General features: G+C 33.5%; 1 protein-coding gene across 3 annotated transcripts in view; it reads left to right on the forward strand.

Annotated features, from left to right (window-relative positions):
- Nucleotides 1-10,717, forward strand: part of LOC149905176 (uncharacterized) — a 146,289-nt gene extending 135,572 nt beyond the window's left edge. For 2 of the 3 annotated variants that reach the window (XM_090106142.1, XM_090106143.1), the window contains exons 5-6: nucleotides 8,492-8,657; nucleotides 9,675-10,717. In XM_090106142.1, coding sequence (XP_089962268.1) covers nucleotides 8,492-8,657; nucleotides 9,675-9,839 — 331 coding nt within the window. In that variant the 3' untranslated portion in view covers nucleotides 9,840-10,717. Of the gene's footprint in view, nucleotides 1-3,620; nucleotides 3,842-8,491; nucleotides 8,658-9,674 lie in introns of those variants that run through there. The other variant, XM_090106144.1, reaches the window with a different exon arrangement.
- Nucleotides 10,718-25,227: the final 14,510 nt, after the last annotated feature.

The following is a 25,227-nucleotide window of genomic DNA, read 5'->3' on the forward strand; positions in this document are numbered from 1 at the left end:
TCGCGGCAAATAGGGTATCTAGAAGCCCTATACGCGTTGTTGTTGGATTAATCCGGTTTTGGCTATAAAGTACATTGATAACGTCATAGTTCATTTCAATAATATGATTTTTATTATCTATAAGTAAATAAATCTCCCACACTTCTTATTAAATTTAACATTCGTAGCATGAGGAGAATTCGTTTTACATAATTTTAAAATACGTTCAAATAAAAAGATGTGGTAACTCTGACGTTACGTTAATTTTTCTATGAAAAGGTTTTATTAATAGTTTTATTTTATACCTATTTTAAAATTGCAATACCAAGGTTCCCGTTGATGTAAGTATATTAGCAACAATTAAAACAAACGTAATACAATGAGCCACCAAGGTCTACCGGGTTGTTGTTGGATTCCGGCCAATTTTCGGCGTCTGGATAGTAGAAGTATAACAGTAATTACCCAATGTTTAGTTAACTGGCTATCTAAACTGCATATTTCTTAAAACTATTGCCACATAAAGAAAAGTCTGTTTAAAATCTGTAAATTTAAATGAGCACTTAAATGTGGAATAATGGGAAGTAATGTCGGTATGCGTTAGCAGAATAGTTGGAGAAATTGTTTAATATTATTCGATAATATAAGCATTAATAGCTCATCAATTTGATATGAAATGGTGCAAAATATAGGCACCCACTGGCCTAGCTGGTTAAATTTGCAAGCGTCATAACACGATTAGTTAATAATGTTAATTTTTATTGAGTCACATTTATCAATTTCAACTTTTATACGTCCACATTCCACAGCCAAAATTGACAGAGCCAATACAAACTACAATACGGGTTTTGTATCTAGGTAGTGATTGGAATAATTTAATTAAATAATATTATTATGAAGTTAAATTGGAAAATCCTGCTAATTGTCACAATTTCTATTGGAAAGTGGCAAATCACATTCACGGTGGAATTACATGTAGTATAACTAATTGAGGATTTTAATGTCAATAGAAAGTATTCAGTGTAAATGAACTACTTTACTTAGGTACTGAATTTATTTTTCAAATATCTACAATGATTATTTTCGTTACTAAATACCGTACAAATACTTATACATATTAAGAGATCGGGAAATATTAAACTAATTTAAATTGGATATGTTACAAAATTGGACCAAAGGGTTACGAATTACAGTTAGTACCTACCTAGGTACCTACTTAAAGTTTATCGGTTCTACCTGGCTTATGTTATTATGTTCTAAATATAATATATAACATTGCTTGCTTATAACCACATGTTATTTTTTCATTGATTTTGAAGGGTCATTTAAAAGCTAAGACAATTTATTAACGATCATTCCAAGCTGCAAAACATAATAAAATGGACTCTATTTAGGACAATTTACTTTATCAATAGAATATGTATTTTAATAGCAAGGACGCAATTTCGGTAGTGATAGTTGATACTGAATTATCCTACTAGCAATTTGTAGTATCAACGTTAGTATAATCCGACATAAATAAAACGTCACCACTCGCAGTTACCACTGAGCTCTTTAACGATGATGCAAATTGTTCGTATTATTTCTGACATTGACGCTTGATTATTTTAGGATTTAATAGTTTCAACATTTCAATTGCAATACTTGTAGTTGTTCATCTATTATTTTTAGTTTTACTTTTAAATTCAATTGGGCAAATAAATGGTCTTCATGGCTCTAAAATTGCGTGGGATCGTTGCCACGCAATTTTTTAGATAAATAACTTTAAAATACATAGTTCTAGTATATAGGGATGCGATAGTCTAACGGTAACATTATTTAATAGGTAATAAAAATAATCTATCGAATGTTCGCTTATTGTGCTTACAACTTTTTGAATTTCGTCTATACGGGCGCTATCGATTACAATGAATAGTCATATTTTACAATGAATAGTAGAACATTCTATAGTTTCATTACTTCCCTACATTTTTCGATTGAATTTTATACCTACACAAGTAAAGAAAATCTTATCACACATTCAATATGCGGATAACTCTATCGATCAGTTCTTTTTTTGAGGCGACAATACAATATCAGATATTTTTTTAAATGGTAATGGGGCACCTTATCATCGGATGTCAACTTAGATTATTTGACTTCCTTATAAAAAATAAATACACAGATACACTATAAATATGTATTATGAATTATGATATTCACTTTTAATTTATAAGATTACAGAGAACCCTGAATCTTAGTTAATGACAATGAACATAGATCGCATAACAAATATACTTAATACCGGTAATAATAAAAAAATACAAAACAATTGTTATTTCCTTGCTAGTAACTATTATAGCTGCTATATGTGAGGTAGTTATATTAAAATATTTATATAATTACGATGATGTTATCAAAATTACTTTGTTATAAATTACTAGCTTTCCGCCTGCGGCTTCGCCCGCGTTTTCAAAGAAAAACCCGCATAGTTCCCGTTCCCGTGGGATTTCCGGGATAAAACCTAGCCTATGTTACTCGTGGATAATGTAGCTTTCGAATGGTGAAAGAATTTTTAAAATCGGTCCAGTAGTTTATGAGCCTATTCATTACAATCAAACAAACAAACAAACAAACAAACAAAGTTTTCCTCTTTATAATATTAGTGTAGATGATCCTTGTTCGCATGTGTCATACGATGAAAGTCTTTATAATGGCTGGTTCACACTTTGATTAGTGCGAGTGCAGGTGATGAGTAGTACTACGTGTGGACAGCGACTGTTTAGTGCGAGTGTTTAGTAGTCTGTGTAGTAAAGTGAATAGAAGCGTGTTCTATTTTTTTGCGAGTGGACTGCGAGTAGCCACGTCCCGCGCGCCCTCCCTTCCCCTCACTCGCAGCGTGCCTGCACTCGCACTAATCACCGGCACTCGCAGTCAATTGGACACTACTCGCACTACACACCTGCACTCGCACTAATCACCTGCACTCGCAGTCAATTGGACACTACTCGCACTACACACCTGCACTCGCACTAAACACCTGCACTCACACTAATCAAAGTGTGAACCAGCCATAACGCTCAGTGCGCTTGTTCAACTTTCACTTGGCGAAAAACGGTATTAGGATTTCACCGGCTATCGTAAGTCGTAACCCTTTTAGTTAATGAAGCTCAAACAAAAATAATACAAAAACATTTTCATATTGTTTATTAATTATTATTCGTTTATTTTCGTTATAACTATATGTATCTACGTCATTTTCATTTTAAATGACGTGTATAACAATAACTACAGCGCCACTTGGTCATAAACACTAAAGATGTTGACACTCTGAAACAATATCACAATTCGTAACGGTGTATGTGAAACGAATCTTTTAGGTGACTGGAACAATTATTAAATTTAAATAACAGAGAAATTAGCAAATCCATTGATTATATGGCGTTATTTAACGTCACGCCTTGTGGTCGCGGAGGGCTTTCGCGTGGCGAGGTCGAGTCCCCATAACATGGCAATAAGGTAACGGGAGAGGTGCGTGTTTGGTGTTCAGTCACCACCCACCGCTGCGCTGCGCGAGGCGTGGTGCCGACGCCAGTCAAATAGTCACCGTTGTGTCGGCGGTATGAAGTCCGCCGGCTGACCGACAGTGCGCGCCAAAACGTGTCGAGCGCCCCACGTAGACTTGCCGCCCAAGCGAGCTCGTGTCGAGTGTCTGTGCCCGCCTTTCGATGCTCTTCGCTCCGATCGCCTATGAGGCGATGAAGTGTAAAGAGGAAAACTGCGAAGTCGGCGTGGTGTTAGAGCACAACTCCCTGATCGTTCTCTCCGTGGACAAAACCATTGTCTGCCTATGCGGAAGGAATAAAAACAATCCATTTGAGCGCGGGTAATTCTCTTTCTGCTTACAAGCCTACATCAAAACTGATTACTCGTTGTAGACTATCACTTTTGAACTGATGAAGAAGTATCACTGTACTTTTGAGCATGTTCTGCCAAGATTTTGTCAAATTATTTGTATCATGCATGGTAAAACTTGTTTGCTATCATACCTGAACGTACCAAGGTTGACTTCTATCTGGTCAAGGTAAATTCCTCGTATCACTCGATATTTGCTCGTGAACGCTTGCATTGACATATACCAGTCGAAAGTCTGAATATTTTATGTGCTTGATAAATATATCATTTATCTCGTTCGGGTCTTTTGTTGTAACTACGAGTTCGGCATTCTATTTTAAACCGGACAATCGTATTGAATGACTCAGAAATCCGAATATCAAACAAAAAAGTACTTAATGGATACATGAGGAACTGATCGTTGACCGTAATAGCAGACAAGGTCGTGGCCATTTGTTCGATACCTTCTTGACTTATAAGGTTTATGCACTTTGGAGAAAATCCTAAAAGGAGTTTAATACAAGGCAATGCCAGCGTGTATAAATACTCTCTGTAAAAGTCAGCCATACATATAATTCTCATTACCATAATGAATGCAGTCTGAACATAAATAACGTTTAACTTTGGACATTAAGGTCATTGAAATATTTTGAATTGAACTCGCAGGTAGGCCATAGGAGTCAGTTCTCCGTAGTCTTAAGATCAATTCACACTAGGTCTTTTGCAAAGGTAATGAGTGAATGGAAGTAATAATCATTCTTGGAACTTGTCCTCAATACGTTTACTGTAACTTAATGAGACAGAGTTCTTGGCTTAGCCTTAAACTAATTATTAATATTCGTACTAATATACTATTTAAACAGTAAAAGACCTTAACAGTTATTACCTATATCTAGCGTATGATTTATATATACAGTGATTACTATTCATAAACACTGGAGCTCTTTATAAACAAAACCTTACTAAGAATATGATTCTGTAACCGAGAGATAACGTTGGATCTAAATGTGCCATAATATTTTTATTACACTATCAATGATTACTTGTAGGTACTTGCATATTATATGATATCAAGAAACGGACGCGAACGTATAGAATGGCTTGGGAGTTGGATAGTAACTGAAAATCATGAAATGCTATTTGGTTAATATTTTTTAATAGAGAACTTTGTAATTAAATAATTGTCTTTGCGGAGGATCTCCTATAATCGTTACGTTTTAAATTATCAGGGTCTTTTGGCAAATTAAAAACGAGCTAATAATATTGAACTGAGACACTTCTTTTATTTAAGTCGGTAAAATGTAAACACAATACCGCATTACTGCCGCAGAAATCGGATTAGGTTATAATACTACACAACTGAGTTCTGAAACAGTATACAATATACATGCGGATTAACTGACTATCTACTCCATTAGCTTTATGATTAAACTATTGATTTTCAGCCTTTTTATAATTACTAGCATTCCGACCACTATTTATATGTATTAAACAATATAATCCCTCGACAGCTGATCCTCATTAAATTCCAAATTCTGCTTAATAGCGATAAAAAGTTGCCGTTGGTCTTCACTAAAATTCAACATACCTAATCCGCTTAGCATTTCAAACACTACAACAACTTTTCCTATATATGTATTATGAATTCTAGCCATCTTTAATACATTCTTCTCTATCACCATGTTTACAAGGACAGTCAGACCTTTATATATATTAAGGTTTTAACTACGGTAAATTATCGTAAATTTACCCTCTGCTTTCAAAATTCATATGTCTTAACCACCTGTCGTCTTAACATCTGTCCCATTACTTGAAGCAATTTTAACAACAGTCTCTCAGTCTTGTCTTGGTTGATATTTTTTCACTACAAATTTTTAATGTAGGTGCTTTAAATGTTAGTTGAAGGAATAAAATTCATAAGTGGTATTAATTACGTATTCTTTAAAGATCTTAAAAACTTGTTTTGAAGAAAATGTCATATTATTTTCGACCCACGCATAAACTTTAAAAACCTATTTGCATGTAGTCAATGTTTCTATGTAACTCGAAATATTATTATATTTCAACTGTCCTTGAAATCTTAAATTATTGCACTGAATTTCGAAGAGACTGAGAGATTCAACACTTTAATATTTCCAACGCGATTGCGATGGTTTGCTAATATTCTGTTCATTATATGAAAAGTTATCATTCTACATTAAAGGCTCATTGATGGCAATCAACTATGCCATTAGTTTATTTATCAAGCACTCCATATCAACGGATTGTATTAAAAATGTACCCTTATTGACTCTCATCGAGCACACGATACTGACGTCAATCCGTAACAGAAAGGACCTAATATTGTTAAGACCTTAATAAAGAATTTTCTAGAATATTATCACTCACGTACATCGTTCTTAAAACTAATAACGTGTTTACGTGTATAATTCGTGTAGTACGTGACAATCGGCTCAATTTTAGTCAGGGAAATGTGATGATAGCCTTTGATTGACGTAAGAAGAGGTTAAAATGTATGGCCAGTTTTTATCAATAATTACTATACTAAAATAAAAACAATGATATTGGTTAAGGAGTTCCAATGCTCTTTATTGCATAAGCTATTCAAGGAGATATAGGTACAACTAATTATAAAAATATTGCCACTCATAAAATTTTCATTTGTAGGTAGGTACTTACTTGGTTTTTAGATATTACTGAGGCCGGTATAATTACAATAAGCAAATCATTATCAGTAAATTTTGACATTTTTTTAAATATCAAGTCAATAAAGCATTGAATTCCTTAGTTAATTACTCGATTCAACTCTTCTAGTAGAGTTGTCCTAGTAACAACTAACAACTTAATATGTATTATTAAAATTTTATTTATTTTGGTGTACAAGTTCAGGGTTCTATTCTAAGATAAAAACACACAACGATAACACTTCATGAAACTGATGAAATTTAACATATTTTGTTGGATCACCAAAATTTCCGTTGTGGTACTAAATCTATAACAGGTCTACTTCTTTCTGTTTTGAAATTTTACGTTCTAACCCAAAAACCTAAGATATTGTACTTACTTGATCAAATTTTATGAGCTGATTGCACTTTATTTTCAGATTGTAACCTAAACAAAGCCTAAACAGTTGATACTTCCAAATAAACCATTCCTTAACTGAAGCTTGAAATGGATTCGCGTTAACGATATCCTCTAGACGTTTTCAAGGGTAACAACTTATAATGGCTTACTACCTGTGTTTTTTTTTATCCAACGAGTCAAAGGCCCGAAGGCTTGCTTGTGTTAGGAACGAAGTAAGGGCAATGTACCTTGCCATCTCCCTTGCCCTGCAACCCTACTTTAACTTTTAAACGAGAACGTATTGAATGTATTTCTCCCTTGCATGTAAATGTAATACTCTGTAAAATAGAAAGAGATGCAAAAATAACAGTAGTTTCGCTTATATTCATAGACCCAGACGGCGTGCACTGGGTCCGAGATTTCTGTACGTTTATATTCCATGGACTTTGAACTCAGTTTGATGGTAAATTTTATGTGAGGATTGGTTAATGGTTTTATCGTAAAAATCAATACGGGCCTGTCCGATTACCTAGTTCGGATGTATCAATTAGGTATAATGTTGTGATGTCGGTACGTTGTTGTTATTGCGTAGGCAGCAGTTAAGTACCTAATCAATTAAAAATACCCAATATTGTAGTATGTATCTAGTTAATATAATAATTCTTTATATTTAAATGTTTCATTAATGTTTCTGCGATTATTTAGTTACAGGTATATATTTTAAGTATAAGGACTGTACAATTAACATCAGAATCAATGATTGCTTTAATTTTAGCATCGTTACTTCCACGCAAGAATAGCACCAATACTTGGAAATTGGAATGTTTAGAATTTGTTAATTGTCTCACTCACAGCCATGACATCGTGAACGTTGATAGTTTCAGTAACCAGTGGCCATCTGGTCAGAACTGGACGTAAAACAAAAAGCGGTTGGAAATTTATTACTTGAGCACGCGGGCCTAACCGACCGTTGTCAAATGCGTCATACAATTGCAAAAGTATGGGAGCAACCGTCGACACCACAATCTGATAGCAACGAGTATTCGTGGGTTTTCGCGGAAAACAGCGACATCGTCGAGCCCCCTCCTGCCCCTCCCGCGTCTACCCCCTTTCAGCGTACTGATGGCGTACTGGCGCCGCGTCAGAGGCGAACATATAAAAGCCATCTGCGCCCCTCCACTTCAACTCAGACGCATGGAGTACTCCGTAGAGGTCGTTTGGCACGAGCGAGCGCTTTGCTAGGCACCTGCCGGCCATTCTTCACGATAACATTCTAGTCACCGCGCAGCTGAAGCTCGCGTAACGCGGTCTACCGCGCGTTCCTAGCAGCAGTGATATGTGCAATAGCTCTACTTACAAAATACTATAATTGTGATAATTTATTTAATTAGTGATTAGTAAAGCGCGTCGATCGACCGCAACACGGCTGTGAGTGAATAAGTGAAATGTTGTGACTGCCCGACTGGAACTTTTTACCTGTGATCCAGCCCAGTGTGTTTGACTATTCTTGCGTGGAAGTACCATTCGATACAATGGTTGGGAATAATGGTACTATGATGGCGATTCGTATCGTCCACAGCAAGCTGCGCAAGAGAGAGGAGCACTCCGCTTCGGTGCACCCTGCCGAAGCTGTGCTCCAGGCCTCTGCGACGCAACCACCGCCCGAGCCTCTTGCCTTTCGTCAGCAGCCTTTGTGGCAGTTCCCACCGCCACTGCCTCCGCCTTACGTCTATCCTCACGATCAGGTAAGTTTCAAAACAAAACAAACAAACAAACAGCTGTGCAATGAATGTTGATTTGACCTCGATTCAATTTGTATGCCAGACTTTGTAATAGGTATGCAGTAAATTCAATCTCTTAAATTTGTCTCATCTTAAAACAAGGGTATGGAAAGTTGCGAGAATAGGCATTGAAAAAGATATCGTGAGTGGTTAAATCTCCCTCCCCGCCACAAGTGAGAGTTGGTTACGGCACGACAACTGCGTCTAAGTAGGTTTAAAATAAATTTAAATGTCGGGACACGCTAACTGAGTAGAAAGCTGCGCAAGGCGAACATGTTGTAACCATTCGACCTTCTTTCATTAACGCACAAAGGAGGCTAATATTGTAAAGAATTATTATTGTCTTTACAACTCCCTTTCTATACTTTAAATGAACACATAAATATTATTGCATTTTTATCAATTATAAATAACTTAGTGCTAGACCACCTACAATTAAATGACACTAGGAAGCAAAGAATGCTAATTGCTAAGACAGCGTTGAACAACGTATTCAAGGCTTACCTCACACGTATGGCCTCGTTCACTTTATATATACACAAGCTTCCTAGACATATCAATTCATAAAAAGTATTTTGAATAATAGCTAAGCTAAAAAAGGTTGAATATCAAATATAACGCGTTGTTTGAGAACCGGTCTCTCAAATAGTAATGTCTGGAAGTCCCCGTGTCGGTACTCGGTAGATACCTAATAATAATAAAAACGCGAAACGACCGTTTGTGAACGTACATTTGGGTAGCAACTGTAGTTTTATATAACTTGAAGAGTGTATTGTGTAACTGGAACTCGTTTCTACATCGGTGCATAAGCACCTAATGCATTGGGGACGATAACGGAATCTTTAAGGCTGGAATTGCATTGGGGTCATAATAATTGTTTTTGTAATGTAATGTAATTTATTTGTAATGTTCAAAATTCTAATTAATACGGTTGTGTTTTTATTTTCTCAGTAAATAAGATCTTTGTTTTTATCTTTTCAGGACAATTTGATGCAGCCGATTGGCAACGAGCGTGCAAGCTTTCGTAGTCTCCGCAAGAACATTGGTGGTCGTTGGAAAAGATTAGTCAAGAAGAAGCCTGAACAGGAAGTGTATACGATACCACCTGAGCTCAAGCCTCAACTTAAACAGATATACGTTTATTAACGACCTCTATAATATATAACAGCACAGAAGCCGGAATCTTCGTCGCTGGTTAAGCGATAGACCTCAACCGAGCTCTATGGATATTGCTCATATCAACAAGTCATATCCTCCTCGAATATCAAAATTTTAATGGTGTTATATGCACGCTTTTAATCTCTAAACATATCTTTTTGACCAATTATTATTTCTTGACCAATGTTAGTCTTCTTCATTCAGCACTTTATTGTGATGTAAAGTCTAGATGTATTAATAAGTATTAGTGCATTGAAGTCTGCGAGTGTTCTTTCGTTGATAAGCGTAGAAGTATGTGTGATAGTCAAATGATTTAGTTTAATTATTAATTTAAAGTTATGAATGAACTTAGGAAAATGCGGTCGCGCATACTAGTGACGAGAATCCAATAATTATTTTAGAAAACCATGATGCCTTGTAAATGTAATTTTTGACTATTTAGGGCATTTTGTAGTTCATTAAATTATTTTAGACATGATCGTATTCATGGGCGAAAATCGATCAAATAGTTTTTGAAATTATATACACACGTATGCTTCTATATCAGTGGGAGTGATCAACTATGTTATATAAATGTCTGATTCAGTATTTTATATTATTGTTTCTTATATTGCGCGAGTCTGAAAATGGTACAATTTTGTTATGTAACGTGACTCTGAAATCTGAATAGAAAAAAAAGAAACTATTTTTCTGATATTATTGAAATACAATGTCTATGTAATCGCAGTTGTTTTTACTAAGAATTATAAATGACCTAGTTATAAAGTTGCGTTACTTGCATGCTTTGGTAGTGTAATTTTCAGATTTTCGCCGGGTCTTTGCCTACTGTGATATTTAAAGATGAGGAAATAAAATGTTTGATGATGGTTTTGAGTTTTGTATTTACATAGCCTTGTCAATATCAGTGGTAAGGACCATCGGACGAGAATTGTGATAGCTCATATTGAGCCTGATATTCAAATGATTAATTTTAGGTACAATAAACTCAGCCATGATTATATTTTAATTTCATTTAACTTTACTGTTGCAATCAATAAAACGTTATAATGATGTATATTAACAACTTGCAATTATTTTTGTTTAGATGCTATCTACTGACATAGTGAGAAATAAATTCCATCATTTAAATGTAACCTTGTTTTTCTTTTTGGGATTTTTTATTTAGAACAGTGTTTTACTTTTAATAACCAACATAAATAGAGATAATACGTCGTATTGAAAAGAGTAAGGAGTTTCAGTATAAGAAAAAAGCCCAATAATTTTAAGTACACCTAAGTAGGAACCTGATCTTAAAATCTGATGGAATCTTCACGCACCTTTCTATTTCTATTTACAAGCAAACAAATTGGCGTAATTAGTAAAAACGTATTATTATGAATTCATATGCATAATATGAATACCTATAAATGTTTCGGCAATTTTAAGTAGTTTCTTAGTTGACTGTCGAAGAAAGCAATACATAAATACTTAGATTACAAAATAAAAGACAGATGGAGCGTTGCCGAACTAAACCGAATGATTTATCGTCATTTCCATAAAGCTATGTGTGCTGTCATTTCGCCGCTGCACTGTACGAACACGGTGGTTCTGTGTGCGTGTTATGTTACCAGATATTGAAAAAATTTCCCAAATTTTCCCCGACTACGGAAGAAAGAGGGTTATGTTTTTCGAGTGTATGTATGTATAATATTTCTTTGACACGCCCTACAATATAAACTGTTGGATCGATTTTGAGTTGTGAGGTGTCATTGCAATCATCTGAATTATGAAGGTAGTGACGTAGGCTACATAAATTAGCAGTCATGTTTTAATTTTTATTTTAATATAAATTCGGGTTTATGATATTATTTTATAATATTGTAAAAATTATGTTGTTATATAAGCACCTATCTACTAAAGTTAAATATGGACAAAATAATTTAATTCAATTTTTAATTAAATAAATTACATTAAAAAAAGTTTTTATTTTTCAAAACATATGAATGCGAATAGCGGTAGTTTTTAGTTGAGAATGCGGGACATTTCATTTTCATCATATCCATCATGGAGTTCACATGAATTAAATCGCGAGCGAAAACGACTATGCGCTTTTTATAAAAGTAACAAAAAAATGTATAATGCTTATTAAAATAATCTAATAATAATCATGAACCTTTATTGCACAATAGAAATAATCACATTCACGATCGAAAAATCCAACAGCACTACTCCGAAGATCTTTTAACCATTTTACTGTTTTACCCCTAAAATTGGCAAATTCATTTTCAAAATACTGGCAGCATACGTTGAAGTTTTGCATTCCTTCGTATATGTAAAATTATTATTTGTATATAAAATTAAATAAGCCAATTATAATCTACAGAAAAACTGTAAAACGATGTTTTATCTTTTTGTTTGTTTTCGGGAACAAATTTTACAGCGTTTTAATATCACAAGTCAGCATTTTTTACTAAAATATCAAACCCATTTTGACGTATTGCATGACACTAGAATCGCTATAGCACTGGCGGAGGTACGTATTCGTTTTTGATTTCGTATTTTCTTTGACAAGGGCGACGGACGATTAACATGCTCCATCTGCCTTTTATTTTGTAATCTAAGCATAAATAGATAAAATTAATTCTAAAATAAGTCCCCGTCACTTACAAGTCCAACAGCGAAGCTTCGAAGTAAATTGACAGTTCGGCCATATTGTTTTAATTGTTGAAAAAGGTCACAAGTTGCCAACCTCCCGCTATGATTTCAACCCTATGTAAAAATATGGGTTTTAAGACAGTGCGCGCACGAGCAACTTTGTCTCTGCAACTATTTAGTTGAAAATTGTCTCTCCCACCTATGGGCTAGTATGAAAGTGCGCGCACGTACTACGTAGCGACGCAACTCCCCATACAAATTGATGAGAGAGACAAAATAGTTGCGGAGACAAAATTGCTCGTGCGCGCTCGCTCTAAATGATAACGCGAACGATTGCATAGTGTGTAGACAATTCACACTCCACACACCTATATCAAACGCGACTAAAAGAGTAAAACAATTACTGATAGGAAACCTTTATTTTAGACTCCTCATATTATCATACAAACCTCTAATTCTCTATCTCTTCGAAACTCCTGCGTAGAATAAACAAATAAATATCCATACTGATCACAAACAATGAAGCGGAATTATTTATAACCTTTTTTTGCCACTAACATGAATTTCCCAAACTTTGAGGACATTTGAATTACTTATTACTAGCAACATTATTTTGAGTGCTGACAGCGCCGCCTCTACGGGTCTTCTTTAGTGGCGTACTCTAAATGCACGCCACCTATTGGTTATCTTAGATATTAGAGCGCTCTTGTGTAACTTATATGGTTTCAAATAAAGGATAAAAGATGGCGTTACTTAGAAATAAAAAAAATGAAAATAAACGATGTTTGTAAAATAATAATTAATAAAAAAATCTGGTAATCCATTATTCCATAGAATAAGCATTAGAAATTATGTAAAAAATTGTCATATTCGCAAAAGCGACATCTATGGAAATATGGATGAACCTTTTTAGTGCTTTTATAAGTTAAGTAGTTTTAATATGTCCTCCTAGATGGCAGTTATGACAAAAATAAATTGGATTTCCGTTTTAGCATGGACTAATAGAATTTTAGATACGTAGTATATTATTATTAGTCTGTGGTTTTAGCTTGCCTTGTTTGCTATGTACTCATTAAATTAGGTTTATTTTATTATCCTAATTTATTAAGTATATCATTTTTTGTCACTTCCAATTCGATTAAAACCAGTGTTGCTGTTTTGCTTTTAATTAAAATGTAAGCCTATATTGTAGCAGCCGGGCCCTTTGGGCTTTTAGCAGCTTCGTATGTATATGGGCGAATCGAATTTAGACACCTGAAAATTTCAACAGAGATTTTTAAGGATAAAAAATATGGTAAATATCTACCTATGACAAAATGACGTGTATTATTGTGAAGGACAATATCATTAATTCAAAAACAATTAAAATACGTATAACTTACTTAATTTTACATTATATTTTATACATTTTTGCGTATCGTTAATTCAATAATAAATACCTCCTAATAAAATTACATAAATGTGCATGATGAGTATGTAGGTACACAGCTTTAAATTATCACTCGACTTTTTATTTAGTACCTAGAAATATCCTGGGAATATGTCGTATACTGCAAATAAAACATTAAAGATCCTCATTATGCGATAGTTTAAATTAAAACAAGGCAAGGATAGCCCGCATGTCTCCCGACCGCAAACCACTACCCTTTGTAACATTAGCCAACCCTTCAGACCGGTTCATTATATATGCATTTATAAGGGATGTAATATGCACATAAGGGGCATTTAGATCACTTTCCTAATTGCTCATAATACTATGTTATTATTAAACTATGAACTCCAGGCGATAGAATTGTAGTGTTGTGTATACTTGGTTATGTGAATTACCTTTTCGCCCCTCGATAGGTACTTCGACCTTTTTGTAGACTTTAATCTATTGCTTGTTTTTATATAATTTATTATAACAGTTAGAGCCTTTAGGCGCGGGACATATACAAGCGGCGCGGCGCGCATCGGGCGCACCGCGGGCGCACTGCCGGCGCGCCGCGGGCGCGCTGTTGGCGTCCGAAAATGATATTTATATAGAGTGGTTAAATGCATTTTCTTCATGCATAATTTAGTAAAATTATGTTTTTTGTGCTAAAAGATATTAACATTAATTTGAAAGTAACGATTTTGTTTTGATAATTCCTTGTAAGTAAATAGCGAGGATAACCCCACGATTGCAAATATATCTTTGTTGAAAATGTTGGAATTTACTTGGAAAATTTTATAGTACTTTTAAAGTAATTTTAAAGTAGTACTGGTGTAATGATGGAAGAAAAGAAGGTTAAAATAACACAAAATTTATATTGTACTAGCGGTCCGCCCCGGCTTCGCCTGTGGTACCTACATATTTCGCAATAAAAGGTAGCCTATGTTCTTTCTCAGGGTCTAAAGATTATCTGTGCCAAATTTCATCAAAATCGGTCCAGTACCTAGTTTATGCGTGAAAACCATACATACATACATACATACAAACCTTTCCTCTTTATAATATTAGTATAGATAAAATATGGTTTTCAAACACAGGTTTACATTTAAACCATATAAATCTTATCATTAAAATCTCAGTTCAAAAGTATTTACAGTACTGATCATTCCACAATATTATTACAATTACAAATAAATAAAAAACACAATCAAAATCAGGATTATCTTTATTTCTGACATTGTAAATACATGGGAACTTTCATTATGCTCTTCTTCATTTTCACTTTCCCTACTGCCATCACCTGTGTAAATCATTTCATCGATTAATTCAATTCACCTTTAAAAACAAAACGAAGAAGGGTATGTAATAGCAGCTCTATATAATTCCACACAGAGAGAACACATTTTTGACTGACAGGCTACCGTCTCCTACCACCCGATTTGTTTTTGATTGTGTATGACCGTGAATTGACCTCTATTTGGATGCGATGGGGGAAGCGCGCCTGCGGTACGCCTGCGGTACGCCCGCGGCGCAACCGTGGCGTGCCGCCTCGTCGCCTTTCCAAAATTCTTTCATACAAAATGTGTAAGAAGGACGTGGTGCAAAACAGATTCAAGAGGTGCGCTTATGGCACGCCCGCGCCCGCGCCGCTTGTGTTTGACCCGCGCCTTAGAGCTATAGCTATCGTTTAACTTTTAACAATTGCAAAAAAGAACAATTCTATTTTTGTCGGAATTAGAACCAAGTACTGGTAGACCAAGTAGGTATATAATTATTTCAAAAAACAACATCGGTACATACTGTGAGTGTTTCAGGATTTTATTTCCGACCATAAAAACTTTCCTGTCATAGATACAATAACGTACCTATATAATATCCAATCAAAGGAATCAAGATTTGGAAAACCGTTCACAGTATTCCGAAATTCAATTCTAATAATATTTATAGTTAATATACCTACTCTTGTAAATATTATTATAGTTATATTTACTAAATAAAAATCCTTATTTAATAAGTGCTGAGAAAAGTAAATTTGTACAGTTGAGATTCGAGAGTCGTAGTGCCGACATTAACAGTCAAACTTTCAAACTTCTTAGGTTATTAAGGTCATCTTTTAGCTCCGACTAACTTTCAATTAAATTCAGAGACGCCGGATTTTGAATAATACATACTTAATCATAAACGTTGAACGAATATTATTATTAAAATAGTTTAAATTATGGAGTAAAATATCTAAGAACATTAATTAAGAGGATTACTTTTATGAACGTTCTTACATTATACATCGTATTTCACTTAAAAAAGCCGCAATATACCGAACTAAAGTTTGACGACGGCCATAAACTTATTGCTTTTGATAGGCAAAAAGTTCTTTGTCTATAAATTCTTTGCGAAAATTTCAGAAAGCAATTTCATCTTCACAATCGTGAGGTAATTGTAGGTGCCTGGGGCCAACACGTGACAGTCTTTTGTTGGTAGGTACGCAAATAAGCTTCATTGTGCTCGAGACATCTTACTCGTCTCATTACTCGCCCGTCTATCATAATCGGTAAACTATAAAGATAATAATATAACAATGTTATTAGTACGTTGAAAGCTATTACATGCCACGTTGAGGTATGAGATACTTGAGCGGTAAGTGTAACATTATATAGAGATATTAGTAGTACAATGAAGCTTGTGTGTATTGTTTAGAGATGATCCATGTTCTACAATCTACATGATTACGATTAAATTGAAGCCCAGAGGATTAATTTTCAGTTTGACCGCACCCATCACTCATTCATTGAAGAACAAATGCTTTTATCTAGGAGATTATTTTTGATATAATTATGCCTATATTTTTTGAGTTACAGGATTCTTACAGCAGGATGGTTACAGGCAATGAAATAAGAAATCAAAATAATGTCCATTTTTATATTTATTTTAATTAATCATGTAGTTATAAACGCTATCAGTATTATGTGCTCTAAAATAAATAGGTACTAAGTTAAGCTATTGGTCAGATATTTAACAGAACAGAACACAAATTACATAATCATAATATCTCACATTATATCTAACTTTGAGAAATATTGATGTCGATTGAATCGTTCTCGTGATACGAACCGTAAAACTATTTTTCTTCCATACACTCACTGCTCGTGACTGGAATTAGCAACCTCAAGTTATTTGCGATAAGTTTGTTCTAAAAGAAACCATTGAACTGTGATAAAAAGCTCGTATATCCACAGGAAGGGTATCAGTGACAAAGAGGATTCTGATCGATTTTTACTGACATTGAAACTGCTGTATAAGAAATTATTGGTTTCCTTTCAATAATTCGCACGATGGACCGTTGGACATACTACAATTTATATAAGATTATTGTTTTTTTTTACTTTTGGTTTTACCTACATATTTTGGTCAGCTTTTTCAGTGTGTAGTAGAAAGTCACGAACAGGCAGGGTACTATAGGCTGATTGATTGCCCCGTACGAAATTTTAGCAATTAAACTACAGTCCTTTGAGGCAGACTCCGCATCTACATATTTCAGTGAATTAAATTGAAAGGGTCACAGTCATCATCTTTTAATTCTTAAGATTACGTTTCAGTGTCTACAAAGTACTATAATCTACATCAGAAAGGAGTCATATAAAAATAAATAAGTTAAGTAGTCAAATTTTAGAATATTGTTTAATTAGTATAAGTAGTTGTCTCCTAATCTTTTTAACAATTTATGAATCACCTATTCACGACTATTGCTGATGCCCTAATTTTATACTTACACATAAAAAAACAGGAAGAATAAAAAAAAAATGTTTGCTACCCCAGGCGATTAACTAAACAAGTCAATAACTGCGTTAAAAACAACCGACTTCAAACTTTCACTTGCAACATTTACAAATACAGACAAAAATGCTCATAAAATAAAAACTACTGGGCCTATCCGAATAACATTTTTATGGGACCAATTCGACACCATCCTGCATCGAACAAAAAAAGAATCACGTAAATCGGTCCAGAAACCACGGAGTAATCGGTGTACATACATAAAAAAAAAAAAAAAAACATACCGGCCGAATTGATAACCTCCTCCTTTTTTTTGAAGTCGGTTAAATACATCCTTATCGGTTAAGCATCCTTTTCATAGTAGAGACACGTAGAGTAACGATTATTAACTGTTTATAACTTTAAGACCCTAAAAATATATCGCACACTAGTTGTACATTTAGACAAAAAGATGATATAGAATGCAGATTAAGCTATTCGACCGCTAAATAAATTCATTGAAATGCAAAAAACCAATTCGATTAATACTGACAAAGTAGCTATGAATAAACATGAAAGGCCACAGTAAACATTACACCGAGAGAAAAGTTTTGAATAAAAAGAATTACGTATAAGAGGGAAAGAGGCGGCCTAATTTCTTTGAACAAATTGGCTTAATCCATTTACCAGATAGTCAAATTGGGACGTGAGAGAAAAATGGAGAAAAAATGAATTTATGCGTGGCTTAATCAAGTTCATTTTTCAGTTTATGTTATTATTTCATAAATTCTGATAACAAGAACGCATGGCCAATCCAAACAATATGTGTTAACAAGTACAATGTTCAAAAGGATAATTAATGGTATTATATCCATCCATATTAGTGTGTGAAAATACTAATAAGGGCCGATTTTTCAATGCTTGGATAAAACTTATCCGCCCAATAAAGCCCAATACGGGCAATTAGAATACGTTTTTAAAATGGTAGTTTTATACATTATTCGACGAATAAGTTTAAACCAAGGATTGAAAAATCAGCCCTGAATGTCATAGAAAGTTTGGCTTATAAGGTCAAAATACCAAATCTTATAAATTAATACTGTCAAAATCATATACTTATTTTACGTTATCGTTATTTTATTTGTTTATTTACAAACGAAACGAGCAGTTGAATCGATATAATATATACATATTTAGATTGACGGTGTTGTAATACTGCGATAGCTTTCAAAACTATACTTATAAATTATACCATACCACTGCTTAAAAATAAGACTGTGGTATCTGGGAGACACATGTTAACTCCAAAAAGTTAAATTTTCAGGAGAAGCAATTTAACATATTATTGGCTGCTAAAAATCGGATATAAGATATAAATGAATTATGTCAAATTATAATGAAATATCATATATTAACCCTCTTTTTGCTTGTACAGTTTACAAAATTGACGCAGTAGTTTAGCGAATAATGTGACTTATCAGATTTTAACCAAAAAAAAAATATTGCAGTGGAATGGACTTATCTCAAAATGAGCAAAATAAAAATAATGATTATTTCATTGCTATTCATTTAATTAAAACAATTTTACGTTATTTTTGTTATATTTCTTTATTTATAAGTTAATTTCACAATGGAAGCACTCTTATGGCTAATTTTAATAAAAGTATGGACTTAACAGGAGTGCACATGCAACGAAAAATTTAAATAAAGGCACATATCAAATAAATACCAAAACAAAAGAATCACTCATTTGGATACTAATCATAATCTTCTTCGCTATCTGAGTAGTTTTCCAAAACAGAAGCTGATTGGTTTAAATTAGAATAGAAATCGCGATATATTAGATCAATGAATTGCATAAGATCCATTAAATCCTTATACTTTTTGGTTAAAGATTTAATGGATCAATCGCCAATCCTCCGACATATGCCTGTTCAGGGAGTAATGTTTCTAAATAAAATTGTACTTTGCCTTCCTCTTCTTTTCTTTGAAAATGTCCTAAAAGGCTCTGATTTCTCCAATGAATACTTAAAACTTACTTCCGCTGATTTTTTTTCAAATTTTATCCAGAAAATACTTTTCCAAGCAAAGATTGTTTTGAAGTGTTAATATTTTTTTGACAAAATTCTTAGTAGTTTCGAAAAACCGTAAAATTCGGTTTGTGTCATAAATTTCACCAAGAAATTTTTGCTTGTCATTCTTATAACATTCAACTGCAATATTCGGGTTGTACTCTTAAACAAATCTTTCTATCAACGCATGATCACCGTCACACTCTAATAAAATTAGTGTGACCTGGCACGAGAAACTTGTGGTGGATTTCTTTAAGGGTAGATTTTTGAGCTAATGCAATACAATACATAACAGGTAATATAGGTACAGGATGGTTCTAAATTAAGTTGACAAATTTGAAAATAATAAATTTAAAAAATGGGACATGCTGCGTTGCTTTTGTTTTTTAATTTTCACATGATTTGGCGCCAACTTAAAGTTATTTGTGAAGAGAATAAATTAAAAATTAGTAATTTTTTGCAATAACATCCTTATATGGTAAGCGGCAGTGCGAGATACTGCGACTTTAATACGATGTGCTTGGCCATCTTGGTGATCGTCCGGGAAGAGGCAGAAAAAGAACTCTGAGGACGCCTAGGCTTCGACATATCGTCAAACAAAGATTGACCCGCAATCCACAAGCCAAGGTAAGAAAAATGGCTCGAGATTTAGGTGTAAGTCATTCAACGTTGTTAACTCAAGTTAACAGCATACAAGCTGCGAAAAGCGCAGCGGTTGGGTGATAAAGATAAAAAAATACTCCTTGAAATATGTCGCTTACTGAAAGCGCGCTCCGCTGGTGAAGCGTGGAAAAATATTTTTTTCACAGATGAAGAAATTTTTCCGATTGAACAGTCTCATAACCGCCACTCTCCTAGTCACCCTGGAGCCACATCAATTATCCCCCATCGGCAAAATGGTGGTTATTTTGAAAATAAATAGATATTTACATTAAAATAACACTGTATTTTAATTATTTAGTAGTCACCGTTATATATACCAAATTGGAAATATAAATCCAAATCTGATAAGTTGCATTAATTAACATGTAGGTATCTCATGTTTTTGGTACATACGCGGTAACTGGGACTTAACAAGTTTTAGTCCATAGGCATAAAGCTTGGAATTAACATTTATGTACTTGTTATATTAGTTATCAGGTTTGGCATCAAAAGTTACTATGATATATTAATGATAATTATAATATATCTTGATTGTAGCAAAAAATTTTGGATTTAACATGAGTGTACATTTTTTTTTCATTTACTTCCCGTGGACGTAGAGATATCACGCCTGGATCAAAAAAATCTGCGCTTTCTGTACTTATCAAACATGTATCTAACAAAATTTTGCCAAAAATGGAGTTAACAGGTGTCTCCCAGATGCCACAGAAGAGTATTCGATACTCGTTTTTCATGAAACGGGGACAAAAAGATTAACGAGGAGAATCAGGTATAACACAAAATATATGTTACAAAATGTGTTTACCTACAAGCGTTATAAAACATTGTTCAGTACGGTGTGATATGAGGACGGCACATACGTACTCACTTAAATTGAATTGGACTATTATCCTTATCTAACGATCACGAACGCTACTATAACTGAAATTAATTTTTCAGCTGGCATTCGTTTTATGGATGATAATTGTGTTATTGTTATTTTTATTGTGTGTAAAAATACATTCGCTGAGTTACATCAACATATTTTAAAGGAAAATAAAATAAAAGTGAAGGTGAATCTATCCGAAAATTTTACTTCTATTTGTTTATAAGTCCTACCTATAATAATTTTACTCCTTTGCAGCTTTAGGCCATATTATGAAGTATTTAAAGTTTGTTATTTTTTAAAGCTTTCTTTGCTGATTAGGAACCATATTATTGCAAAAATGTTGCTTAAAATTTTACTCAAAATATTTTAAGTTATTTGAAGCACAGTGAAAGTCACCCCAAATAAAGTGACATGTTTATTGTTTGTTCCTTAATTTCCCTCTAGCAGAACTACTTTCACTACATACAAATGCCGATATCCAAGTATTTATTTCAGGGAAACATTTGAAATTGTGGATTAAGCGCAGCGTCACTGAAGTTTCGACTGCATCCATTTGATACGGTCCCAAAGGTGCACGTTCGTTTTCGCATACAGACCATAGTACCTCCGGGATGTAGCACAGTCAACTTTATGGCTCTCTGTGAGACTTTTGTTTTCGATGTCTTTCTTTCTTACCTATTTACTGCTCCGTGTTTATGATATCGTGACACAAGCGGTCGATGGTGTAATTTGATTGTTATTTTTCTTTTGTTATGTTTATTTATGAGTATTTAACTTAGTTTCATGTTAAGGTAAATGTTTTGTGTATTGTTATCTCTTTCTATTATATTTCATTATACTATGGCTCTGCTCCTTAATCAGTTCATTCATAAGAATCCTGTCCCGTTTGTTTTTAATACAGTTAGAGCTTACAGCGAAAAGAGAACACATAACAAAGCAAAAAATATAATGTGTCTTAAAAGTCCGTTAAAGGTATTTCTCAAACATAAAAATCCATTTTACCAACTACATAACTTTTAACATGGTGCTTCTAACCTTTCGTGACCATTTAAAAAGTTCAGAACATTATTAAAGTTACAGAAACATAAAGTGTAAGTGAAATAATGGTGTCCATGTTTTGGTCCCGTTCCTTCCGTGTGCTTACCTTCAAATAAATGTTAATGTGTGTAAAAGGGTGACGTCATTACAAAATTTCTACGTATCTCGACATAATATTTTATGACGTCATAACACAGGTACAAGTTGAGGTACGTGGATGCGCGGAAATTGGCTTCGCGGTAGCGGAAAGATATTTTACTATGTTTTACTTTGAGAAAAAGTAAAGTCATAGAACCTTTGTGTTAAGAAGTCTTTATTTTCTAAGTATTACTTTTTTCTATTGAAAAATTCAAGATTAAGATGCTACAGTGCCGATGTGGTATTAAATGATAAGTACCTTCTAAAAGTAAGACTTTATCGATCGCTATAACAGATAAATACAACAGACAAGAAATTGGAGTATTATTTATAAGATAAATAAACAATGTCACATAATGGGATAAGATAAAATAACTGAAACATCAAAGCTGGATTTGCACATGCAAGATAATCATCTGAGTAAACGAGGCGCAAAAATAATATCCTGCATGTGCAATTTACAAAAAAATATCATTCCAGTTCAATAGATCAAAAGAGGGGAATCTTATTGCATAAATACGTACCTACATATTTTATATATACGTTAATGGTATGACGAATTAGAAGAGATAGAAGTAAGTCATTGCATCTTTTTTCAATTTGATTATATAATTAATACTCCATTAATAATTTCAACCCATAAAAAATATTATAAAGAATATTTAAAAATAACAGCCCCAATTTACAATCGCGGGCTAAACTACAAAGACTCGTCAAACACAATCAAAATCCCAAAATTATTGTAAACAATACGAGATCCCTCAGGAACCCAATCAATTACAACAATGAACGCAGAAATAAAATTAAACGCGACTTCTCTGAATAAAACCGATAACAATCTTTGTTCCAAATTGAATCTTAAAAACACTTTCAATTTCTTCAATTACTTAAAACATTCCCAATTGGTGACTTTTCATTTGTGATGTTTAACCAGGGGATCGATCTTTTCGATTGACTTGTTCAGATCAAAGGGCGGAGGGCTAAGAATTAGTGAGAGTGGGAGAACACAAGGAGCGATGCTTCAAGGGGCAAGTGATTTCCTACTTCTATAAAAATCATAACCACTATTTCGAATATTCTGCATATTTCGTGATCATTCCGTATTTGTATATTTGCATAAAAATTTGGTCCTTTACTGTGTCATAAAGATTATTAGTTTCCATTTAATCTAGTTAAAAAAGGTTGCGTTGATATATGAATATCCATAACACATGCTTTGTTAAAATATTTATTCCTTTGTTTAAAAATGATGCATTATATAATAAAAATTTTGTCAAAATAAACTAAATTCACCAGTAAAATTAATGTGCAAGTGCATGTCATAAAATACTTTCTAAACCGTGCTCTCTTTCAACATTATAAAGTTTTTCAAAAATAATTTTTAGTATCGCGTCCTAAGTGAAAATGATTAAAAATATTCTCAGAACATCCTGAAAGCGGGGAAATATCAAATGCTTACAAAAACTTGCAAACACGGCTGAAACCAGTTTCACAAGCGTCAATAAACGAAGCATTCATATTAAAAACAAAAGCAGTTAAAATGGAACAATATAATGCAAAAGCTGAACGTGTTAATTGGAAAACGGTTCATTTTTTACATTGACGCATACCGGAGCGCCAATTACTTGACTCCTGGCTTCGTCTGCTAATTGTGCATCACAATGCGGGGACCACTCCGCCGTTTGCTATTCAATGAATAAATAAATAGCTTCAATAACCAGACTGTTTCTTTATTTAGATGCTGAATTTGTTTTCAATTTTTTAATTAACTACAGATTCGTCTCTGCATAGATATCAGTTGTCTGTAGTTTTAGGATACGGGAAATTAAACGTAAATAATACGGTATTGGTTCTTTATTAATTTTCGAAAATGAATAAATAATTATTTAAAGTTAAACTACATATAGTATATTCGATGGGAACAAGACAGAAAATAAATATTTTTTGGCACAAAAATAATTTCTGTATGCTAAAGAAATGTATGGGCTCGAGTGTAGTACTTAAATACAACAGATGAATGTAAATCGCCTAAAATTAGCCAAAGTAGTTAATTATAGTTGGTCTGACTGCTTCATTTGCGCTTAAAGTTTAGCATATTTACATAATCCAACACGCACAGTTTACTTAGTACGTAGCGGTAAGCGTTATAGCTTGTAGCTTAGGTAAATAACACTTATTAACAGGCTTTCAGGATTTCGTATTTACGGACCTTCTATTTTATTAGTTACACACATAATTTAAGAAAATTATTTTTTTACTAAAAAAACTATTCATCATTTTAATAAATATTCATTTCAATTAGATATTTGACGTCTTAAGATGTGGATTTTCTCCAAATTAAAAACGAATATTTTATATGTAAAATTTAACTTAATTATTTGAAATGCCACATTATAATTATCTCTTTTTTTCTTGGAAATTCACTCAAATTCAAATTATTTATTTCTTTCTTTTACAACGTCTTAAACTAATTTGTGATTGGAACACTCCTAGCAAGCAAATAAAATGCTCGTGTCGGAGGTTACGCTCTTCCTTAACACTGATTTTAGTATTTTAAAAGCTATAAATAGCTGAGTGATAGCTGACAACTTGCTGTTTCATATGTTCACTAAATCGATCATATTATAATGTATGAGAAACATGTCCATGATAAACAACAGGCAAAGGCTTACCTTTGCCTGTTAAGTACTAGTTTTTGTACGAATTTAATATTTATAAACGGATTATGGATAAGCCGAATTAGATGTAAGCAAGTTGCAGGAGCATTCGTCGACTGGAGCAATTTCCATAACTCGGGAG

Source organism: Colias eurytheme, chromosome 10 (genome assembly GCF_061535395.1).
Source record: "Colias eurytheme isolate Ceu_HAF_F1 chromosome 10, ilColEury1 Martin Lab GWU primary, whole genome shotgun sequence".
NCBI lineage: Eukaryota > Metazoa > Arthropoda > Insecta > Lepidoptera > Pieridae > Colias > Colias eurytheme.